Source organism: Necator americanus, chromosome I (genome assembly GCF_031761385.1).
Source record: "Necator americanus strain Aroian chromosome I, whole genome shotgun sequence".
Taxonomy (NCBI): Eukaryota; Metazoa; Nematoda; class Chromadorea; order Rhabditida; family Ancylostomatidae; genus Necator; species Necator americanus.
The window spans coordinates 14,302,269-14,315,946 of record NC_087371.1 but is presented as its reverse complement, the minus strand read 5'-3'; the positions used below and the strand labels follow the sequence as shown (position 1 = coordinate 14,315,946).

The 13,678-nt window shown below is 39.2% G+C and overlaps 2 protein-coding genes across 5 annotated transcripts; both read right to left on the bottom strand.

Annotated features, from left to right (window-relative positions):
- Positions 1-104: 104 nt before the first annotated feature.
- Positions 105-3,171, bottom strand: RB195_005534 (uncharacterized protein; the record flags this gene model as incomplete). 3 transcript variants are annotated; one of them, XM_064178097.1, is made up of 13 exons in its annotated part: positions 284-305; positions 401-462; positions 527-541; positions 626-687; positions 804-886; positions 1,223-1,331; positions 1,656-1,707; positions 1,791-1,949; positions 2,196-2,366; positions 2,481-2,546; positions 2,649-2,714; positions 2,842-2,942; positions 3,012-3,171. In XM_064178097.1, 13 exons carry the CDS (start codon positions 3,169-3,171, stop codon positions 284-286), a joined length of 1,128 nt encoding a protein of 375 aa, XP_064035177.1. The 3 variants fall into 3 exon arrangements, with proteins under 3 accessions (XP_064035179.1, XP_064035177.1, XP_064035178.1); XM_064178095.1 differs by lacking the exons at positions 284-305; positions 401-462; positions 527-541; ... (1 more) ...; positions 804-886; positions 1,223-1,331 and having other exon boundaries at positions 1,645-1,707; XM_064178096.1 differs by lacking the exons at positions 1,656-1,707; positions 1,791-1,949; positions 2,196-2,366; ... (2 more) ...; positions 2,842-2,942; positions 3,012-3,171 and having other exon boundaries at positions 105-305; positions 401-541; positions 1,223-1,284.
- Positions 3,172-3,554: 383 nt separating this feature from the next.
- On the bottom strand, positions 3,555-13,637 carry RB195_005533 (uncharacterized protein; the record flags this gene model as incomplete). Of its 2 annotated transcripts, XM_064178093.1 has the most annotated exons (20): positions 3,555-3,704; positions 3,856-3,990; positions 4,688-4,789; positions 4,907-4,984; positions 5,409-5,505; positions 5,721-5,825; positions 5,970-6,088; positions 6,985-7,162; positions 8,137-8,238; positions 8,827-8,915; positions 9,047-9,148; positions 9,291-9,385; positions 9,468-9,612; positions 9,662-9,787; positions 9,852-9,926; positions 11,813-11,936; positions 11,999-12,085; positions 12,150-12,228; positions 12,403-12,478; positions 13,446-13,637. In XM_064178093.1, the coding sequence occupies 20 exons, from the start codon at positions 13,635-13,637 to the stop codon at positions 3,555-3,557; spliced, it is 2,256 nt and encodes a 751-aa protein (XP_064035175.1). The 2 variants fall into 2 exon arrangements, with proteins under 2 accessions (XP_064035175.1, XP_064035176.1); XM_064178092.1 differs by lacking the exons at positions 6,985-7,162; positions 13,446-13,637 and adding an exon at positions 12,596-12,613 and having other exon boundaries at positions 8,121-8,238.
- Positions 13,638-13,678: the final 41 nt, after the last annotated feature.

Here is a 13,678-nt window from a genome sequence, read left to right as displayed (position 1 = left end):
TGAATTAGAAAACAGCACACTGAAATGTTTACCAGTAACTGCACCAGCATACGAAAGACTAAAATTGAATACTAAGTGATTATTGAAGTTTGAACTGGCGTTCTCTAAGGTTCTACAAGTCTCCGAATCTCATTGGTTAAAACATAGGTTTTCCCTTTCCAACGGAAATTGAACGGGTAACCGTGTTCGTCAAAAACGAATAGAGGAAATAACATGTCCGCCGTTTTCGACATGATAAGACCATAGTTACCGAATGGTGACTTATGGTATAGACGTCCGTTACTCAACATCGATAAAGAAGTGGGCTAAAAAGATTCACAAATCACCTCAGTCAGGCGCTCTGTTGTTCTGATACAACCTCTAGAAGTAGGTTTTGGAACATATAAATTTACTGACTCACTTCGAATGGGTAGGTCCTCGCTGACTGTCCAATACGTAAAACCTTCCCTTCATCAAGAATTTCTGTAAAAACAATTGGCCGATCATCACATCTCAAGTAATTTCGTTCTCGACCGCAGAGACTCACATACGGGAAAGAGTCCTACAAGGAAGCAAATGAGATAGTGGAGAAAATAAAAGAGGATGAACCAGTACACGAAATAAAGCACGAAAAGCTCCGACTTACTGCAAAGCGATCCGAGTTATTAGTCCGTAGTTGTTTATAAAAGAAATTTAAGAAGTCCACATCTTAAAAATGCCGCTTTTACGAGATCAGCGTTCACCGCAAAACTGGTTGTTCACTAAACTACGCTACGAAGCAAACAACTAAGAACCGAGTTCGCTAAATGAGGAAGAAGCCGCACCTTTATATGCGGATGTGAAGTTTTTGGCTCGAGAATCGTCTAAGAACAACATCCCTTCGTGATTGATATAATAGAAGTACTCTCTAAACCGAGTTTAAAAAAAATGGCAGATACTGGAGCTGCTCTAGTGGTAGTTTCTGAGAAAGAAATTCTAGTTTTCTAAGTGTTTCTTAACCCTAGCTGACAACAATGGAAACCATTTGTTCTATGAAATCCGGAGAAGACTGTGAATATCGTGCAAAAGTTTTCTGAATAAACATGAATCAAAGATTCCATAAGGCAAAAATACGGACAAAGCAATACCATACTCTACAAGGAAATTTTTGATTCTTGGTATCATTCAACAAAATCACGTGCTTGAATAAACCAACCAAACACAAAAAAAAAACCTTCACGAGATCAATACTGAATATTCCCACCTGATTTTCCCTACGTATTGCCCTTGTTTGTACAATGTACTTCTACAAGTTGTAAGTAACATACTATTGTTTCCAATGTTATTGACTCTCAAGATCTTCACTGGAAAAACTGGAAAAACACAAAATGTTGTCACGAAGATAGGAACATGTTCGTCAATATGACTACAAAAGCGTAATTTCAGCAGCAGCAGCAGAGAATGGTTGATCAATTAGAAAGGGAGATGGAAAAAAGAATAACAAGTACTATATCAGGGAAATATATCGGATTGGATGTAGTATGACTAACGAAAAGCATTTTCCATGAACAAGACGAGTACAAATGAAAAAAATTTATTTGCCACTCTACTAAACCTCTAAAATTACAACTACGTAACTCGTCAAACGTCACAGTCACGCTATAATCTTTACTCCTGATCTCAGACCTAGAACATACGGAACTCTGACGTTTTTCCTTGTTGTTTATCAAATTCTGGATCTTGAGCAACCTGGAATTCGTACAATTGAGGTGATTGCGAAAAAAAGAACGGGAAGAAATAGAATATGTCCAAAAAAGGAGCAAAGGATTCACCTTCTTATAATATTGCCAATCTTTGGACAAAGGTTTATCTCCTTCAAGAGCAGACTTCGACATATAGAACTCGTACGGTGGTTCGTAGTTCTTCTTGTCTTGCCAGAACATGCCCTTTTTCCAAAACGAATAGTCGAACTCTCCTTTTGCCAATTTCTCCTTCAACAAAAATCAAACTTGAATAGTTAGCGCAAAAAAAAAACAAAGGACTGTTGAAACGACTGCAAAACTACAAACATCCTAAAAGAGCTAGAATTATGAAAATCATCAAAATAAAAGATAGGGAAGAAGATTTTTTCACAAAAAGGTAGTGAGTCAATTATTCATTCTTAAGTGGCTCGTGATAATGACAGTCTAGTACTAACATATCAATCAAACATATCATAAGTGTTAGTAAAAACCGACCTTGTGCTCTTTCAACGCCTTCTTCCGCTCCTCCATGATTTCTGGATGGCGTCTTTCCCATATGAGCCGGTGTTTTTGTTTCATATACGCATCACGTACATCAGCTTCTCCTCCTAACTCTCCGTACTTGATGAAAAAATTCAATTCATTCTCTTCCATATCTTCTATGACCTGCAAGGATTCCAGACGTTGCAAGATATCTCCCATCTCCAAAACCAGTGGTCGAAACAAAAAATATATTTTCTGGATAGGAGGATCTACAAATGTATTTGAATCATAAACAACCTTAGCGCATTTCGACAAGTCAGGATCGTTATAGTTCAAACAACGATCAACGCGGTGACGAAGTGTCTAAACAAATAACAGTAACAGAGCATTAACAATTGAGAAGAGAGAGAGAAAAGCTTTTAAACTGGAAATCAGAAAGTTTAACAACCCCTTAACACGCCGTACCTGAAGAATAAAGCCATCCACCATTTTATCCAGACGGAATTGCTCGTTCGCCTCAAAGAAGCATGCCTAGGATGATGAATTTTAAAATAGACGGTAAGCAGCAAGAAGCTGGAGATAGAAAAAAGCCCTTGGAAAGGAATATAGTCAGTTAAACGTAATTTACCAGATACAGTGCGCAAACTTGAGAACCCACCTTGTCATTCACTCCACATTCGTCGATTTCGGGAACACGAGTAAGTTTACGATGATAGTATGGTAAACGATTTCTATTATTTATGGGTTCCACAATTGTTTCTTAATGGCAAATAGGCAGATGGAGTGAACAAAATTGACAGGCACTAACAAAATATGTATCGTTCTTACCTCTAAACCACGTAGCAGGAGCATCAAAAGCTTTGTGTGCATAGTATCTCATCCTAGGGAAAATAGTTCCCCGTGAGTCCAAATCACGCAATTTCCAGTATGCATCCCATGCAGCTTTATCTTCCGCTTGTCGTTGTTCCAGCAAGCTACTCGATCCCATGATGACAGGTTACCAGCTTTAAAAGTGGCCATAAGTGCTTTGAAGGGTTGAGAAAGTTGTTAGTGTAGATATTCGCGGGATACGGACACGTACGCAGAAAAATAAATTGATAGGAACGCTTCACTAAAAGCACATATAGAGAAAACAATAAAAATCCAACAGTGAAATCAACAACAGAATTCCAAAAGCCAACATATTAGTATTATATTGTATAGGATGGTAATTTCCAAAAAAGACAGAAAGCAAATACACAAAGTGCAAATATATAAAAGATCTAATCTACGCAAACAGAGGTCATATGCACAACAAATGAGTTGCCCGTATATATCCACTTATTCTGCGACGAACTCGAAATCACGACGAATTTCTCAAGTACATGTACACTATGCAGTTGTCTCCATAGCTTCTTCTTTCAACGTCTCATCAGTTACTGGAAACCCTTTCGACTTACGAACTTCATTCTCTACGTATTTCGGAATGTCACACTCCAAAACGTATTCCGACCACTTGATTATATTATGTATAGTAATTACCTGGAAATTTAGTTTCATGAATATAATAAATAGTAGCAAAAGACAAAGACAACAAACATAAGATGGTATTCCAAAGTTGTGCGTCTAAATTCCTATTCGTATTTGGATTAGCAAACCTCATCTGTAACAACCAAACAATACCTTTACTTACATCTTTGTGAATAGCACTCTTCAGCCATATTCTTCCGTTTAAGCCTACAGTTATCTCAAATTTATAGTCCTTTCCAAGAAGTTTAAGTAATTGCGATTGGCTTGATAGGAGACGCCGAGCGAGACTGCAAGAAGTCTGAAAATTCGATATTTGCTGACGATTGGCCGAAAAAGCGCAAATACAAGGAGAGATATAGTAGTTATAGCCAGATTAGATGAGAAAGGAAGAACAGCAAACATACATATATATACATATATATATATATATATATATATACATATATATATATATATATATATATATATATATATATACTGGTGAGTTAAATAGAACTTTCAAATTAAAGGTATCACCCCATGAATCTGAGGTGGTACGGATTTTGGACGGGTTATATGCCTATACAAGGTCGTAGATTATGAGATGGGGAAGATGGGGAGCGATTCCGTCCATTTCTGTCTGTATCAATATGAACGGACGACCCCGGAATGCTGTTTCTTATGCCGTCCTCTATCGCAGCGCACCACCCTTGCGCCCCATTAAGAAGGCAATTAAAAAGAGATAGACGGAATTACCCTCTTCCCCACAATCTACGACCCCGTATAGGCATCACCCGCCTGAAACCCCAACCACCCTAAAAATGTGGGGTGATGCATTTAAATAGAGCTCAACTGCGCTCTTATTTTCAGAAACGCTCAGGTTTTAGCACCCCTTACTTAGTTATTTACTTCCAGAAATAAGAGCACAACTAAGTGACACCCTCCTCCCCCTCCCCCCTAACTAAATTTTCACCCAAGGCAAAGAAAAACTCGCACGAAAATGAACATAATAGTACCTTAAAAAGAAAGCCTCCGGTGAGTGCTCCCAAACCTTTAGCTCTGGATAAAGCATCCACGCAAGTAAGTTCTATATCAGTATGAGCAAACTCGTCAACCACCTTAACGACCACAATGACGGTCAATAATAGGTTAACGTTTGGAACATAGTTTCAACTTCCAGCGACGAAGTAATGAGCAAAATATCGAGGAGAAAAAACAACAGAGAATAAACCGACTTGGGCGTAAACGACGTCGCCAATTTTGAGTTCCGGTCGATTACGTTTCGTAGCTCCTTCGAACGATAGATAAGATATCTAGAAAATAAAAACAGCAAAATAAAGAAAAAATAACAATGACGGAGAATTTTAGCTCCTACAAGTACAGAATTTGAAAAATTATATGATTACGCATTGGAATGTACTCCACAGTCAGGATAGCTAGGTTCTTCAACCTTAGTTGAGACTATTTCCGGAGAATTTTGCCGCCAAATTACAAACATAAAAGAACACGAATTACACCTAATTTACTAAAGTGGTGTTGAAGTTGTGATCTGAACAAGTTTACTTCCAAATGAAAAAAGAAAATTGTATAGATGATTAATGGAATGTGCATGGTATCTTCGTCTCCAGTTTAATGCAATATTTGACGTCATATTGACGTCTTAAATGGAAAAAGACACCAAAGTAAATGAAAAGAGTCTGTGAAAAGAGTGGTCACAATTAAGAGGGGGCAACATACCACCGCATTTTCAGCTGTTCCTATATCCAGTTTATAGAAGTCACCCATAGATCCAGTCACAATACCAATCACACGGTCGCCCTTTTCAACGACATATCTAAAGAATTCGAGTGGAAGAAAAGGAAAAAAAAGCACGACGAATATGAATAAGAGGTGAAAACTAAAATAGCTCAACACACTATGTAATATTGCTTCCGACAAACGCAATCTTAGGATTATTTCCAAACAAGAATAGACAAATTAGCAAATGAAATACCATTATTTCCCAGAGTTGTAAAGAATTGGAAAATTCGTGGTTTTGAAGACGGATACCTTTTAGAATGGACACTGATCCAACACTTATCATCCTGTTGACGAAACACTCCACATTGACGAGCCACTAAGCTGCCAGTTTCAGGATCGCGAGCGATTCCATAACTAAATCGTGTTCTTCAGAAGAAGCAGAAAGTTGTACAAAAAAAAATTGTCATGTATAATTTAAAAAAAGAGGTCGTGATAGAAATAACGAGAACATCAAGACAAAATTTCACTGAAACTGAAGGAATCGGCGAAATCACTCACCCAACAATTTTTATAGCATCAGTTGGAATACGTGTTGTAATCTCTTCTCCTGGCAAGCATATCTTTGACATTATTAATTGACGCGACAAACCAGAGATCTTTACATTCAATTTGAATAACTAAAAATCTATTTCTTACCGGAGGCGAGAATTGATCAAAAGAAAAAGGATTTCTCCGTTAATACACATCATGAGCATCAATGAGAAGAAAAAAATATACCGATCAAAGCTGATACACACGCTAACTAACCCAGCTTTGGATTTTAACAGTTTACGTATAAAAAAATAATCGCTCAGGATGCTGTAGTAAATGTTATGCATTCAGAATTCAGTGACCTACCACGTGCACCTTTCACTTTCACTTGCCCGATACGAAAAATAAGAACGATGAAACAAAGTTACCAGCCAAACGAAAAGTTGAATGCATGAATTCGAGGAAGCAGAGCGCAACAAGGGCTTTTTCTCAACCGCGCATATATTCGGAGTGGAGCAATACCAACGGTAGTATGGTCGATCTAATGAAGCGATACTGATGCTCAGTGATACAAGGAAGTTGAAGTCATCACCGAAAATGGGTGCACTCGCAGCAGCTGTTCCAAGTTTCTTGCTCTATTTGATCCACCCACTGTCGTGGGCGAAAAAAAAATAACTGATTACCGCCCTTTATTTTCTACTCCAAGCGTAAGACTCCTTAGAACTCTTGTCGTTCATAATAAGGCACTACTAAACTTCAGAACGTTTCCCTTCCACTATACAACTAGTGTAGGAGGATGCTCGTGCACAATCCTCCCGTTCTCAGTTTGTTAGCCGAGTTGTTCCTCTCTCTGTATAACGTTGCTGCAGTAAAATAACTCAAGACGTCGACATCGATTGGTGCGGCAGATATCAGCCGATACAAAACACATTTTCTACGCTACAAGATTGTATGAAGTTAAACAGCAATAGTTTCTCGCAAAATCTCTTCATAGTAATGAGAAATCCTCTAACTGTAGTCACACTGACTTCTTAAGACTTACTTTCAATTGATGTTTTATGTTGATAACCTTTTCTTCATGGGGGGGGGGGGGGGAAGGAGGGCGCTCAGGAGGTACCCAAGCGAATTGGGTGCAGCCGATGTGTGTGCTAGTAGCAGCGATCGCCGCTACGCCTATCCAGGCGCACTGTCCATCCTTAGGCTCCGGCCACCCTTTCCATCTAAGACGCGCATGATATTTCTAACTGGATATCCTGACAAAAACGAGCTCATAAAGAAATGAAATGATAAAAAATGAGCTCCACAATGAGAAATCCGTTTGTAGATGAAGATTGCTCGGTAAAGATAACGATATATATATATATATATATATATCGGCGAATAACTAGAGTAGAAAATGACCACAAATCTTTACTCGCACAAGCTAGAAATCGTAACTATTAGAATATATTTTTGAAAGTAAGTTTTCCCGTTATTTCAGTTTTCCCCAGTTTTTTTTTTTGCTATCTCACACCACCACATTTCTCCATCTAAGCGGATTGCAATGGTCATTATCGCATTCTGGAGTTCATATACCTCTGATCAATTTGCCCAGGCTCAGCTGCGGAAAGTAGAGGGGCAGGGCATCCTGCAGGCGTAGCGAAAGGTCCGGTGTCGCTGCCGACCGCAGCGTAGACCAATTATCGATGCACACAACTCATAAGGAGATATTCTGATAGCCGCTTTGGGTACATCCTGATGCGCACCCTCATATATGAAAACAGGGTGCACATCAGGAGGTACCCAAAGCTGTTTTCATATATGACGCTCATATTTCCGTTTCACTATCCATTGCAAGAGATGAACAAACAAACGGAAGAATATTTATTAGCTAACACTATTATTTATAGAATAATTAGTGATGTTTACGTCACCTTCGGCAACAATACACTTCAAAGAGAAGAAAAACAATGAACAACATCTTGAAAACTGCACATGCAAAGTAATCGAAAGACAAGAATTAGTGAACATATAACTTCCGCTGAGCGTCATGAAAGTCCACAAGGAAGAACGGTCCAAAGTTATTGCACTTATATGCACTATGCGCATTAATGGTACAATAAAGAGGATGGAGAATAAGAAAGAGAGTAGAGAAAAAGAAAGAGAATAGCCAGAAAGACCAGAATACTAGGCGTTTACACGTCGATTCTCCAACCTTGTGTTCCAGAACGCCAATCTCTTCGTCATTGCTTCGAAGTCGACAGGGTAATCCACATATTTACCGCGATCTTTCATTAGTATCACATTATAGCGATCACTTAAACCTGATCGAATTAGAATCTATGCAGTGATTCAGTTCAGAAATCTCGGAAATCCCATGAAATCATACAAGATTCCTCCTTTTTATCTGGCCCTTGTTTCTCTTCAATCACTGCTCTTTTTCGGGATAATACGTAAGGAACATTACCAAGCCTTTTCCTCGCATAAAAATAATTTTATAAGAAAGATAGCAAGTCTTGAAATTTCAGTGGAAACGAATGGTAACATGTATGAATATGTATGTATGAATTAGTATGGTAAACCACTTGTATAAGGAAACAGAAGGATCGATTTTACAACGTACGGATGAACGCTATTGCAGTTCTCGAATTGTGACTTGTAAAGCAAATGTTCCATTCAGAGATTTGAACGCAGCAAATGTGTAGATCATAGACGAGTTATTTATTACGCTAAACCGGCCATACTGGAGGTAAACAGTAGGCTTCGAAAGCCCATAGCCAAAGTTATTCTGAAGTGGTTTGAACTGAATAATACTTCTAGAAGAGAGGAGATTTCAAACTGCTAACTTTGCAGAAAAGAGCTTTTTATGCTCATTACTATCGCAGTAAGGTTTCAAGATACCCACGTGTAAGCTTTCCAGATATCTTTGCCACGTTTTGCCCATTCATCCGCTTGATATATCGGTTCAGGAATTGATACTGGTGAGTCGCAGATCTGAAGATCGTTTTGTAGAAGATCAAATCATAGCATCGACTAAATCGATTCAAACATAACAAAAAGATGGAAAGTGCAACGGTTCCAAACTTCAAAATGTGTTACTCTTCCAAGTTCGCCGACAGCCATACCTGATGTTGAAAAGTCAAGGCGAGCATCACCGACTGAAGTTCGTCGGCGCTCATGTCATTCTCATCCACAATGATTTGGTACGAAGTAGGTTTTGCAGTTCCCTGCAAGTAATTTGAAGTTTCAAGACATTTGATAGCTCGATTTCACAATTTCTATAAATTCATGTCCAACATCAGCAATGGCTCAGTGACATGAATGTTGGTAGGCAGCATTCGTACTTGTTATAGCGCTATTTCTACTTACCTGTATTGGTCGATGAGACTGCATATAAAACTCCGTGATATCATTACGAACCACATCTGTGTCGACGATAGTGCCCGCTTTTGGGTTTCCGACAGCTAAAATTATGCATTATATAAAAAACAATAGAAGAAAAACTAGTTATACTGTAGAGGATGGTTTCGTAAATCAGCAACTTACTATAGCCATCATGCACAAAGAATCGAGAATTGTGTCGTTTTGTGGCAATAATGACAGTGAAACGAGGCATCCATGACTGCACTCCGTTAAGTCTACCGAACTCTTCACAAGCTTCTTTAATTGCGCTTAATTCATCGCTAATCACCTATAATTAGAGAATCAGTGACTCTTGCGGGAAGAATCGCCTGTCCTACCATTTTGTACTGTCCCTCTGATACGCCATCTCTCGTGATAAGAACTCTTGCCGGCCACTTACCGCGATATTTGGAATATAAACCTATCATCCATTTGAACCGTGCATTCAGTATGGTGCCTTCCACCTGAGAGACAAGAAAACTTCTGTTTTACGAACGATTTTCTAAATGTGAGGTTTAAAATGCAAACCATTTCCCGTCTTGGAGTCTGAAAGTGGTAGTCTCCAATGAAGCATTCTGGATGAGCCGCTCCGTTAAAGGAAAACTTGAAAAAACCACTTCTTATGTAGGAACTCAGGAAAACAGTGTTATAGCAACAATGCAATTCATTATTTTATCACCACGACTGGCGAGTGCAGATCTGTGGAGATCAAACATGGAAAATATTGCATTCCAAGATAGATTAACACCTCCTCTAATTTCACGCAAAACAGTTATTTTTGCGTGTTCTGCTTTCTTCATCTTTACTATTCCAAATAAGTTAGAAGGATAAAAGCACCGAGCAAGAAGAAAATACAGGAAAGAATCTATTAGCCCATTCCTCCAATATTCTACTCTTTTTTAATCTTTTGTTTGGAACTTTGATATACTGTGCCCGTAACTAGTGTTTTTCGAGTATATTAGCGAGGACCTGACCATAAAATAGGTGAGTCGCAAGGAAATGTGAACCAAAGAGCCGTTCGAATAGTCGTCACATCGTCCATCTTCGACCCTCATCGTTCACTGAGGTGTGAAGCAAGCCCCGCAAGAGCCCGCTATCTCTGGTATTGCTTCCGTACGGAGTATCGATCACTTACGTATAGAGATACAACGAACGATTGCACACAAAATCCCAGAAGTAGAAAATAAATTTGTGCAAAAAAAAAACGAATCGAAACTTTTACAAACTATTGCAGAATCTTACGTGCATTAAATACTCTGTATAACTACAAATATATGTCTATATCTCCCATATAGTTTCTTCAATCACAAATTTACGTTTTTCAACGACCAGGCTCTCGTTTTAGACTTTTAACTTTTATTTTGGAACGTTTTCAGCTTCATTTATGTTTTCTGATGTTGTTTTGTTCTTGTACAAATCTCTTATGTCCTTGCTTCACTTTAAACACTTTTATTTTTTACGATTTTTTCCACTTTCTACGTTGCCTACCGACAGCCTCTTCTGCGGGCACTCATCCGGCCGCAGATAATCGGCTGCGAGTACCTGACGACCCCCTACCTCCTCCCCCTTTTCACATAACGCAGATCACTATTCATGGACTTGTTAACTCAAATATCACATAGAATCAATACTAACAAATATTCATAAAATGTAAACGTTCCTCTACTACTATACACCTACGTTCCTTTTTACACCACGAATGAGGCTTTAAGGATTCATTAATTCTTATGAACTCAATGATTACAGTACCTCACCGTATTATTCATTTCATGAATGAGGGAAAACAAGGAGAATGAAGTCAAGAGAAACGAGTTAATACTTTGTATCAATTGCTCCTTAAACAAAGTTTGTGTCCATTTTGTCTAGAACTAATTTGATGTATGATGTGGTTATTCCTGCACAGGTCGAAGGATAAAGCAGACGCTCCGCACATGTCTTCAATAAAACGAGTCTGGTCAAAAACTCGAGAATGCCATACGGCATTTCGCTGTGCTTCCAACGGATCTACAATGGATGCTTGTTCGGCGAAAACTCTCTTAGGTACGATCTCAGACTGCAACTCAACCACCGGCTACAACACAGTGACACTTCTGAGGTCATCTGCAAGTGGTTGAAGACATCACTCACACCGCCGTCTTTTTTGCAACCGCTTACGCGGCGTTGCATCAACATATGAACCAAGCATTTTCGTCGAGTCCTTTTTTTGCTATCTATGGTCCCGTCTCTGCACTGAAGACAGCGCGTATTATACAAAATTGATGACGTTGGGATCTCTCAGGGACAAGTTGGGGCTTGGATGTAGATTACGAGTATGGTCGTGTTTACGCTAAATTCACACTAATCGTTCTGCAAAACGATTAGGATGAATTGAGCGTCAACACGCCCACATTCGTAATCTTCACGCGGAACCTTATATTGTCCATGAGAGATACCACCATGGTCAATTTTTTGACACCCTGCCTTTAGACCCAATGCATCTGTAAACCCACCCCAACGACACTTGGTCTTTGCGGTGGCATCATGCGCACTATTTCATCCCTTGTTGGTTTACCCGGATGAGCTACATCATAACCAACGACAAGTGTGTCTCCTGTCGCAATCCATCGGTTGCGCCTAAAACACTCGGAGCAGCAATAAACAAATAGTAGTTTATTACCACTGCGAAAAAGACCTACCCGAACAATTCTGGAACTACCGTATAGTTGAATCCTCCCAGTTTGAGGTTCATCTTTGAGACAAAAGACAGGGATGACTGATGTTGTCTGAACAATTGTGCTAGATGAAATACTCATAAAATTAATCGCTTTAAGGAATACTTCAAACTACCTCGGTAGCCTTTCAACAATTTGAGTGGTGATTTGTTGAGTAGGAATCAAATGTTTTCGCTCCATGAGTTTCAAAAAATCTACAAGATTATATGAAATTCTACAAGGAACATGTACAATAGGAAAATTCTCAGATTTTGAAATGGTGTGAGCGCAAAAATTACCATAACGTCATGTGAGTGAAAATTATCATTATCAATGCATCCTTTATTGTGTAACACGTCTGACGTTTCAATAAGATCTTTTTAACTAACCGTGTGACTTGTTCTCACAGCGATCAATAAGAATAATTAGAATTGACTCATCCAGAGCTTTGTTCTTCTTGAATATCTGAAATGGACGCTAATGTTTTAGCCCGACACGAACTTTGTTGGAGATTTTTCTTTGGTCGCGTTAATGTCCTGCACTTCGGAACTCATGTTCCACAAAACTGACTTCTAAGCTTACGTCAAGTAACCACTCCATTTTCTCCCAATTTAACAGCATGGATTGTTCTTGCACCAGCGTTTCTCTGTTATCCTCCTTCTTTCTTCTACTACTAAGTCACCAACCGGTTCCCTTGAGTGCCTCCAACAATGAATATGTATTTGATCACTTATAGATATTGTAAAACTATCACTGATCTACTACATTATCACATATTATGCGACTTGAAGGGAATTTCTGAATTTCTGAATTGATGCGTATCAAGCAAGTATTCATCAGCATCAGTAAGAAACAAAGATGCATGAGAGGTGATGCGAATTCACGGTCCGCCGTTTGTAAGCAACGGGAAGAATTCTGGAGAAGATGAAGGAGAAATTAGATCTCAGCTAAGTGGATGATAATATCCCACATTCTATGATTAAAGCTTACTTTTCCAAGAGTGAGTCTTGGATGTGTGCACGTTCTGGTGTACACATCCAAGACTCACTCTTGGAAAAGTAAGATCGTTCTTGATTTTTTAATTTTTTTTATGTGAAAATTGATATAACCGCTATTGTAACAAAAAAAAAATCAACTTTCGAACTGATCACGTTTTCATCGACTAAAATACATTCACCCACAGTCTGGCCATACCTTAATTTCAAGATTAATGAGATCAACTCTCACAACGTGTAGTACGTATACATTAAGGGCACCTGAAAAATCAAATAAGCACCAAAAAAGCACTGAATAATTTCGCTGACTTTTTCCTTACTAGCAAATACAAAACCACGGATCTACCTCACTAGAAGGATCACAGCCGGTTAGTCGCGAGGCTACGTGGCGCGTCCCCGGATGGCGGATAGGGGGCTAATCGCGGACCAAAAGCGACCTTGTGCTTGCCCAGAGACGCAGGTGGATTTAAGGGATGGACTCCCTGTTTCTGCTGAGCCAGGACTGACTCATGACATCCCTTTATCCCGCACGTCGGCCCGGCCAAAAGCCTGCAATCAAGTGACTGGGAGGTGCAAGGAGGATGCAATGGAGGCGGTTTGGAGTCGCCTCCAACAAATAAGCTCCACATGTCCACTCTGGAAGAACGGAAGTTCTCCCAGAAATTCATGG